Source organism: Choloepus didactylus, chromosome 3 (assembly GCF_015220235.1).
Source record: "Choloepus didactylus isolate mChoDid1 chromosome 3, mChoDid1.pri, whole genome shotgun sequence".
Lineage (NCBI taxonomy): Eukaryota > Metazoa > Chordata > Mammalia > Pilosa > Megalonychidae > Choloepus > Choloepus didactylus.
Window position 1 is genome coordinate 94,821,193 of NC_051309.1, and position 10,266 is coordinate 94,831,458.

A 10,266-nucleotide genomic window follows, 5' to 3' on the forward strand; every position below is an offset into this window, starting at 1 on the left:
TTCATATTAAATCATTCCCGTGGGCGCAAAGTAAACTATAGTGGATCCTGTGGACACCTAGTTGTTTTTAGAATTTGTGAACTTCTCCCCACTAAATTGACAACATGACAAACATCCCGTGGGTAATGTGTTTAAGAAAAAAGTTGTAAAAGGCAGAAATAAGAAATCTTTTTTGCAACTTTATATCCATGTGCTTTTATATGTCATAGAGAGGCACAATCTGAATTATTAAAATGGGTGCATATAACCCACAAATCAACAATACCAATTCATTTTGAATGCATCCAATTTAAAAGTTTCCCCCATGAAATGTTCATGAAACCTAGTCATTGCTTTTTTCTACTAACATAGCAGGAAATTTTTTAAATCTAGATTTATACTAAAATAAATATTTGGAAAATAGGAGCTGACACTTTAGAACTAATAATAAATAGTACCATTTATCTTTTAATTGCACTTCACCTGCAATTTTTACAATGGAGGTGTGAGGTATATGAATAATGCAATCCCAATTTCACAACTGAGAAAGGTAGATAAAGAGATTAAGCAATCTCACACAATATGAAATATTTAAAACGGACTCAGAGCTTTGCTACCCCTGATTTCCACTCCCCTATTCAAACTCCATCTGTAACTTGCTTTCATTTAAAAATCTTTAAGTAGCAAGTAAAGTTTTTTTAAACATAGAGATTTTTTTAAGGTTTTTTTTCTTCGTTGAGTAGCCAGCTATATATATCCTGGGGAAAAAAAACTAGAAAAAGATGGTTTAGAAATCTCATCCATCTTTTAGTGGTGGGCAAAATATCCTATTTACAGACACAGTTTAAAGACTTTATATCTAACAACAATCTTCTAATTCTAATAACCTATTCCACGTAAAGACATTGCAAATCATGACTACCTGCCTTTCCTAAAAATTACAATAATAGTTAACACTCTCACAGGCTTAATGTATACCATGCATTTGCATATATGTGCCAGGCATTTGCATACAATATGCACCAGACATTGCTAGTTTTACACTTTCGATTCATTTAAACGTCTCAAAAACCTTATGAGCTGAGTATCGTATCTCCATTTCACAGATGAAGAAACAGGTAAAGTTAGGTTAAGTGTTTTGTCCAAGGTTTGTCCACAGCTAACTAGTGGCAGACATGTATTCAAAGCTCACACTCTGGCTCCTGACCCAGCTCTCTCAAGCATTAACCATGCTCTCAGTCTTAAACTGCTTTACTTCAGCCAAATCTAGAGTAAACTACCATCCTTCTATTTTATATATATAGCAAGTTATCAGATTCATCATCTCTTAACAGTTCAAGCAGCTTCAACAGTGCAACAAAAATCTGTGTCCTTGAAGGGTCACTGTAAATCCAACTCATGGGGCATGAACATGAATTTTTATATCACTAATGCCATTTGTCTAACTGAATGAGCTGCTGCATACTTGAAATTACAAAACTGAGCTTGAGTAGTAAAAGATGGAGAGAGGTTATCTGAACTGTTCATATGCCTGAATAATAATGGCTTTCAGCTCTTCAATAAGTATAATCATGGAGGCAAATTTGGTTGCAGATACTGCATTAATCTGTTATTAAACTGAAAGAAACAAAAATCCATTCTATTTCATGTCACTTAGGGTTGATTTATATTAACATTTTTTCTTCTAATTCAGAAACTATACTTAAAACCTTTACAAGAACTAGTTACTCCCTCACCCCTTTTTATGGGACCCCCTAGGTGCACTTCCATGATGATTATTGCCAACCTCATAAATGAAAAAGCTAGTTAATGATATTGTACATAAGTAACGTTTTAACTGTAGAGGAATCTGTGTTTGTTTCTTGTTTGTTTTGTTTTGTTTTGTTTTTAACCACAAAACCAGAAAGGGAAGTGTGGGAGCTTGTGGGCTGGGCAGTGGCAGAAAACCTCATGACACATTTCTCCGCCTCCCTGCATTGGAGAATGTCTGGAGCAGCATTTAAATTCTGGGAGGTTCTGGGCGTCAGCAGCAGGCACAGGAGGCAGCAGAGTACAGCATCATCTGGACTGAACTCTTCTCCAGCCGGTCACAGGCTTCTCAGCCAGACATCTACCGAGGTAAGCCTGCAGAGTGCTGCTTTGCAGCTATACTGTACGTTCTGTTTAATTTCATGGGGAAATTCAAATTACGAGGAAAATAGTTAAATAGTTCAACTGTACCGCTGCACGTCAGACAAATTATTCTGGTCTTTTGGATCAGCATGCCAGATACATTGCAGATCTTGTGGAAGAAAGGTGACTGGCTGTTTTGAAAGCCAGTCAAAAATAAAACTTAAAAATACTTCCAGCAGGTCCCCCAAAACAACTGAAACCACTGCTTCAAATCAGGAAAAAAAGCGCTAAACCTATGCCCTTTGGAATTATTTTACCTACATTATTTTAAATGGATAGATGATTGTGGAAACATTTAAAGGGAAAAGAAAGGACATTTAGTATTAATGTAACTCAATTTAATGCTATTATTACTTTAGTTCAATTTCAAGGGAAAAAATACCTTTCTGAATATTTTTTATTAGTATTTTCTTGTTAATTTTTTCACAAAGATACTTACATGACACTACGTAGACTCGTCACAAAATATAAAAGCTGCTGACTCTTCTCAATGTTTTCTTTTTATCTCAAATTTCTAGAATATCTTACTTAATTAAATAACTAACTTTAAAGATAGGTTCAATTCACCTAAATTGCACCTTCTGAGCAATTTAAGTTAAAAATCACATTTGAAAATGTGTGCTGGAAAACTGGTATATTCTTTAGAACTCTAAATATAAAAGTTGAATGAATATAGACTTATAAAATATCCCTCTCCCTTGCCAAATAGTGAGACATGGAGAATAGAGGTAGGGTTACAAATATTAACTCAAAAGACCATAGTATTAAAAAGAAAAGGTTTTGCTGAGAAGTGATTATTTTGTAATGTGGAAGCATAAATAGGTATCACTGTTTTAGCCTACAAAGTTGTCATATGTTCCTTACAAAATATTTTGCAGGAAAAATCACCACCATGAGAATTGCAGTGATCTGCTTTTGCCTCTTAGGCATCGCCTACACCCTTCCAGTGAGTATAGCTGAATCTGAAGTAAAATTCCTGAAAATGAAAGAATTATGCACTTCCATGTGTTGGGGATACATTAATATTGTCATCTTTCTTCATCTTTTCTGTTTCAAAGGTTAAACACAAGGCTGATTCTGGCAGCTTTGAGGAAAAATATGTAAGTATCTTTTAAGTTTATCATATAGTATAATTATGCAATCATTTTAAGAGGCTTTATAAACATTTGTTCTAATTTTACTTATTGTCAAACAAGACTGTTAATTTTTAGTATTTACTGACTGCTTGCTATGAATCTAGACTAGTACTAAGCACACCATAATTTTTAATAAAATGTATGATCTTAAAACCAAGCTAAATTTTTCAATATAGCAAAGAATGCTCTAGGGCTATTATCACTTATGTAAAATGAGTTCTATGAAATTGCATGACTTTTTCTTTCCATGAGTCAACATAATATTCTAGAAGTAGAAAATTCCATTTTTTGCTTTACCTAGTGGAAGTCTAAATTTAAAAATCTTCTCAGATATTGATCAAGACTTCTATGACCATTAATACTCACAATATCTCCTAAGATATTTGCTAAGAAGCCCATTGTGAAAAGAAAGTCTATTTATGCTGTTGGTATCAGTGGTGCTTGTCAGCTGACTTTAGATCACATTTCCCTAACCAAACACAAGACCAAATCAAACTCTCTATTATAATTAGTTGGCCAGCACCATAGATGTACCTGCCCCCTCCACAATATGTGAAACTGTGCCAGCCAAACAAATGGGCATTGTCCCAAAGAGCTTAGACAAAAAGGCACACAAAGTACAATTCCAGATGAACAGAATAACAGCCAATATAGAGTGGCCAGGGATTACTGCAATTGGATTGCTTAACGAAGATATTCAGAGAAGTATTGCAGTATATGTTTGCATGTGCACCTATGTATGTATGTCCATGGGCAGGTGGGTGTCTGTTTTCCAAATGATTTGAGAACACAGGTGTTGAATCACAATAATAAACCAGAAAAATAAGCATTTCCAGAGAAGATGAGGCCACATTATTTAATGCAAGAATTAGTGCCTTTTTAATAGAATAAAATTTAGTGAGAAAGTATATTTAAAAGGTACATGAAAATGTAACAGTATAAATCATTAAATGATATTTACTAGATAATTGAATAAGCTCAAGTCTTAACCTTCCAGAATCCCAGAAATTTAGAGCTAGTAGGAATTATGGAGAAATCTGTAAGGATATACTCCATGAGATAAATACTGGTTATCTTTGAGTGTTATGATTACTGGATGCTCTGTTCATTTTGCTTAGTTATATATCCTTTGCATTAGTTTTTAAAAATTATAAATGTAATTATAAATGTAAATAATGTAAAAATTATAAATGTAATTTATAAAGACCTTCTCTCTGAGCATGTATTAATGTGCCATCAAGAAATATATATATATATATATATTTATTTTATATATATATATTTATTTTATATATATATAAAATAAAAGGGTAAACTTTGAACTCACCTACTCCAGTGGTTTTCACATCTTTTTTTAGCCAAGGAAACCCTTCATTCAACAAAAAGTTTCAGAGAAATCCAATATGAAGCTGCTCTGATTGGAGCCAGCCATGTGAGAAACCCGAAGTGCCATTGATTGGTCCCTTTCCCATGCATACACCACCCTACCCACCCCCAGGTGGCTGCTAAAGGGACTCAGAGGAATCCCCAGGGCTCTGATTCTCAAATGACAGGGATATGAAACTCTGGGTGATACAGCCTATCAGATGACACTTATTCATAGTAATTTCCACTCCTCTTCATTAACATATTATAATCATTTTCCAGATAAATAATTTTGCTACAGGAAATGTCATTTCATTCATGTCTTTGGCACCTTAGAACAATACAACTTTCTGTGATGTTACTATTCTATATCTGCACTGTCCAATAAAAGATAGCCTCTAGACACATGTGGCTACTAAGCACTCAAAATGTGGCTAGTGCAACTGAGGAACTGGATGTTTAATTTTATTTGATTTTAATTATTTAAATTTGAATACCATATTAGAATGTGGCTATTGGATACCATATTAGGAAACAGAGCCTTACAGATTTCTCCTTATTCCATAGAGAGGGAACAATGAAGATCAACAGTAATTAAGGGCATTTCTGCTCTAGCTGTGCCTTTTCTGAGCAGAAAACTCAGCTAGCAAGTGTAGAACAGGAAAGTATAGTGTAAAGAGCCAGTTTGCCTGGGTTTGAACCCTGACTCTGCCTCTTACTACCACTTGACCTCATTATGGCTGAGTTACCTGATCTGTAAAATGAAGATAATAGTAATGGCTAACTCGTAGTGAGTTGAGAGGATTGAATGAATTAATATTTGTAAAGTACTTTGAAAGAGTGCCTGACTCATAGTAAATGTTACATAAAAGTTAGTCAAATGACATCGTGGGATTGAGAACACCTTGACCAAAAGCGGGATGTGAAATGAAATAAAATAAAGTTTCAGTGGCTGAGAGATTCCAAATGGAGCCAAGAGGTCACTCAGGTGGGGACTCTTATGCACTATATAGATAACCCTTTTTAGGTTTTAATACATTGGTATAGCTAGAAGTAAATACCTGAAACTATCAAACTGCAACCCAGTAGCTTTGACACTTGAAGACAATTGTATAGCAATGTAGCTTACAAGGGGTGACAGTGTGATTGTGAAAGCCTTGTGGATCACAATCCCTTTATCCAGGGTATGGATGGATAAGTAGAAAAATGGGGACAAAAAAAAATAAATGAAAAATAGGGTGGCGAGGATGATTTGGGTGTTCTTTTTTACTTTTATTTTTTATTCTTATTTTCACTTTTTCTGGTATAAGGAAAATGTTCAAAAAGTAGATTGGGATGATGAATGCACAACTATATGATGGTACTATGAACAATTGATTGTACACTTTGGATGATTGTATGGTATGTGAATATATCTCAATAAAATCGAATTTTTAAAAAGTCAAATGAATCTCCAAGAAAAAATAAATTATAAAAGGGTTACCTAAGTCTCTGATTATATGCATGCATATTATGTTTATCCATCTAGATTGGTAAAGCATAGTTATTTTTATAGTTTATCACTTAAAGATATGTCCTTCTTAAATAATGACAGATATGCTTCTTTTTTGTAGCTTTCCAACAAACACCCAGATCCTATGGCTGCATGGCTAAAGCCTGACCCATCTCAGAAGCAGACTCTCCTGGCACCACAGGTATTTTTAAACTTCCTGCAATTAAACAAAAATATAGCTATTAAGCAGACCATTTGGGCTGATTAAATGGGTCCATTATTTTCTTCCCGTGCTTATGACAGTGACTGATCCACCAGTTGGCCCCTTCCCACTTTAAGCCATCCATCAATCAGCCTGAAAAATAAGACTTGAGTTGGGTTGAAAAGCTAACTTTTGAATCAAGAATTTAAACATACATGATGTATACTAATATGCGCCCTTCTTTCCTGTTCAGAAGGCTGCATCCTCTGAAGAAACTGATGACTTTAAACAAGAGGTGAGTTCTCATTGTCAATAGGAGGTCCACCACACCTTGGAGAGAAGATAGAAGCCATTCTTTCTCTTAATGGCATTGCATGGGCTCTCTTCTGATGAGATTCCATTAGCAAATTTTCCAGCAAATTGCCTGTCGAAAGCTTGCTCAGAAAGAAAACATGAATTTACTAAATGTCAGGAATACCAGGTTTCTTCATATACATTTACTGTTGCGGGGAATATTTGCTAATACCTGTTACTTGAAATATTAAGTCTCAAAATTTATTTAAGGTGTTTTGTAGATGTCTTATCTAATATCTGATAAGCATCTAATCAATGCCTACCAAAGCCAAGATTTTGCCTTTAGGGATGTTTCTGTTCCTAAGATAATGGTTTATTCGATAACTATTCTATTCATTAGGATGACTAATATATTTGCTGAGCAAAGAAATAAATTCAGTTTGCTTTCCTTAAGATTCTATTTGAATAGACTAAGAATCCCCAATAGGAAAGTTCAATGATCCAGCATATGGTCAGTTTGGAGTTCAATAGACATTAGCTGGTTTAGTCAAGTAACAGAATTGAGATGCAATTTATACACACATTCATAGCAGAGTCACGTTTTGATTATCCATATAAATAGAGAAATGTTTTAGGTATTGGTATATATTTTAAAATATGGATGTTCTGAGAATTCCCAACTCTTCAGATAGAAAAATCAATTTCAAAATTATGTATTGTATCTATTGCATCATTGAATTTAGTCAATTAAATAATGTCTGGTATGTGCAAGGAAAAAGAGTATTAGCAATATGAGTCTTATACTCAATATATTGGACTTGAAGATATATATATATATAAATAATTTATGATGGAAAAGCAAGGAAAATACTTCAGAATATTATTCCATTTTTCCTTGTGGGTGAAGTTAAAAAATAAATTGTAGGATGTTCACTTTAGCTTTTAAAAGCCAGTGAATGAATTATTGTAAAGGCAGAAATTCTGAAACTAAACACAAGAAAAATAGTAAAAGTCTAAAGCAGTGTAAAAGCTAAAGGAAAATAAAAGCCTATACACTAATTTTTCTGGTCATCTTGATGTTTAGACCCTCCCAAGTAAGTCCAATGAAAGCCAAGACCACACGGATGATGTGGATGACGAAGATGATGGGGACCAGGTTGACTCAGACGACTCGAGTGATGCCGATCACACTGATGACTCTGACCATTCCAATGAATCTGATGAATCTGATGAAGTAGTCACTGACTTTCCTACTGAAGATCCAGCAACTCCAGTTTTCACTACACCTGCTGCCACAAGGGACACTTATGATGGCCGAGGTGATAGTGTGGCTTATGGGCTGAAGTCAAAATCTAAGACCCTCTACAGACCTAAAATCCAGGTAAATCCTTTAACAGACACATTGGATGGCTATGGCTAAAGGTCACTTGAGGAAACCAGAGTCTGCATATTCATTCATTCATTCAGCAAATAAGCATTTACTAATAATGTTCTTTATGATCATGGAACACAAAACTATTTTCCACTGGATGTTTTTTATGTTTAAGTCCACATAATTTCTCCCTAATTTTCTATTTTTCTGAATCCCGGCTCTAAAGCATTTATTCTACTCATTTTGTTGTTGTTGTTTTTAGATTTAAAAAAAAAAAAAAAAAAACAGGAAACACCAATTATTTTCAGAATATCATGGTCATATTTTGAAGTTAAATACCTAAGAGGAATTATAGAGTTGTAAATTACACTGAAAGATATGAACTTGACACATAGCTTTACAATTTACTATTCACTTAATGGTTTAACTTTCAACTCACTTTCCCTTTATGTAAATCAGGACCTACTTCATCGTTCTCATTACATACTATTTGATTTACTTATTAAATTGATCATTACATATATAAACTAAAGACATGTGAAAGGCTTGGTAAATTACAAAGTAATTTACAGTATTTTTTTTACTTTAACCTATTTCAGATAATTTTAAGTATAAATTGCCTTGAAAATTAGAAAGCAGGAAAGAATTACAACATTACCATATATTTAATTCATTTAATTCTTCTTCCCCTTATACTGTGATTCAGTTTTCTGATGCTACAGAGGAGGACTTCACCTCACATATGGAAAGAAAAGAGCTGCACAATGCACACAAGGCCATCCCTGTCGCCAAGCGCCTGAGCAGGGCTGCTGATTGGGATCGCTATGGAAAGGACAGTCATGAAAGCAGACAACTGGATGACCATAGTGTGGAAACCCACAGCCATGAGCAGTCCAAAGAAGATAAGCTGAGGGCAAGTCACGAGAGCAGGGAGCATTCTGATGTAATTGATAGTAGAGAAAATTCCAAAGTCAGACATGAATTCAACAGCCAAGAATTTCATAGCCATGAAGGCAAGCTAGTCCTAGACCCTAATAGTAAGGAAGAAAATAAACACCTGAAATTTCACATTTCCCATGAATTAGATAGTGCATCTTCTGAGGTCAACTAAAAAAAGAAAAAAAATGTGTAATTTCTAACTTTGCTTTGACTAAAAAGGAAAAAATATAGTATAGTGGGGTGAAAGAAAATATGAAATGCTTATTACTTGGCTTAGTGGGTGAATGTATATGTATGTGGATCTGGAAATAGATAACATTTTTTATTATTCGTTTATTTTGTGGCTTAATGGTAACACCCTTGTAAACTAAAGTCTTCAGAGCTTGGTCTATGTCCTTTCCATACAAGAAATGTAAACTATCACTGCATTTTAATATTTGTTATTCTTTTATGAATAGAAATTTATGTTGAAGCAAACAAAATACTTTTACACACTTAGAGAGTATTATGTCACTATAATCTTGTTTTTTAAATTAGTGTATATTTTGTTGTGATTATTTTTGTTTGTGTGAATAAATCTCATATCTTGGATTTAATGAGAGTTTGATGACGCCAGTCACTCTTCTTATTTGGTTTCCCACAGTTATTCAGCAATTAATAAAGTGTAACCATTAACGAATGGGCTGGACTTAGTAGAGAGAAATCAAGTGTGAGGGGTTCAATTGTACAATTTCTGGCTTTCCTAACTATGAACCAAAAGTCCTGAAGCCATAAAAAAATTATTTGACTAAATAAAAATTAGCCCTTCTACTATAACAGCCCTAACCCTATAATCAAAGAGTTAATGTGATATTTCTGCCTGTTGACAAATATGCCTGTACCAACAATAGATACAGGAGCTGGGGAAATAACCACAGGATAGGGCTGTGGACCAACTGGACCCACCGTGAGCCATCCTAGAGCTTAGATTCCATCTATCATCTGACCATGTAAGCTCCCTTTGATTGGTGGACCTCAGTTGCAATTTGGGTCCCCAGCAATAAGTGTCCATTTGGAGCCATAATCCTCAAACGATCTGGGCATATTTTCTCTCCAGTATACAGTCACACTAGTAAATAGCCACAGGTCCCTTTGAAGAAGAGTTAGTGGAATATTTCCAATAGGTATTTGCAGCAGTGCTGCAGGGTTCTTCCACAAGAGAACCCAGCCTCCCCTTCATCACCTGTCTCTGGGTCTGTGAATTGACTGAGGTCTGGAAACTTGGTCAAAGGCCATGATCCTTTATTGTAGCGACTCTAGACAGATCTTTGGCCCC

The 10,266-nt window shown here is 34.6% G+C and overlaps 1 protein-coding gene across 1 annotated transcript; it reads left to right on the forward strand.

Moving 5' to 3' along the window:
• Positions 1-1,975: 1,975 nt before the first annotated feature.
• Positions 1,976-9,552, forward strand: SPP1 (secreted phosphoprotein 1). Its single transcript, XM_037829004.1, has 7 exons — positions 1,976-2,097; positions 3,030-3,097; positions 3,210-3,251; positions 6,266-6,346; positions 6,600-6,641; positions 7,725-8,021; positions 8,719-9,552. Exons 2-7 carry the CDS (start codon positions 3,044-3,046, stop codon positions 9,121-9,123), a joined length of 921 nt encoding a protein of 306 aa, XP_037684932.1. The 5' UTR covers positions 1,976-2,097; positions 3,030-3,043; the 3' UTR covers positions 9,124-9,552.
• The last annotated feature ends 714 nt before the right edge of the window (positions 9,553-10,266 follow it).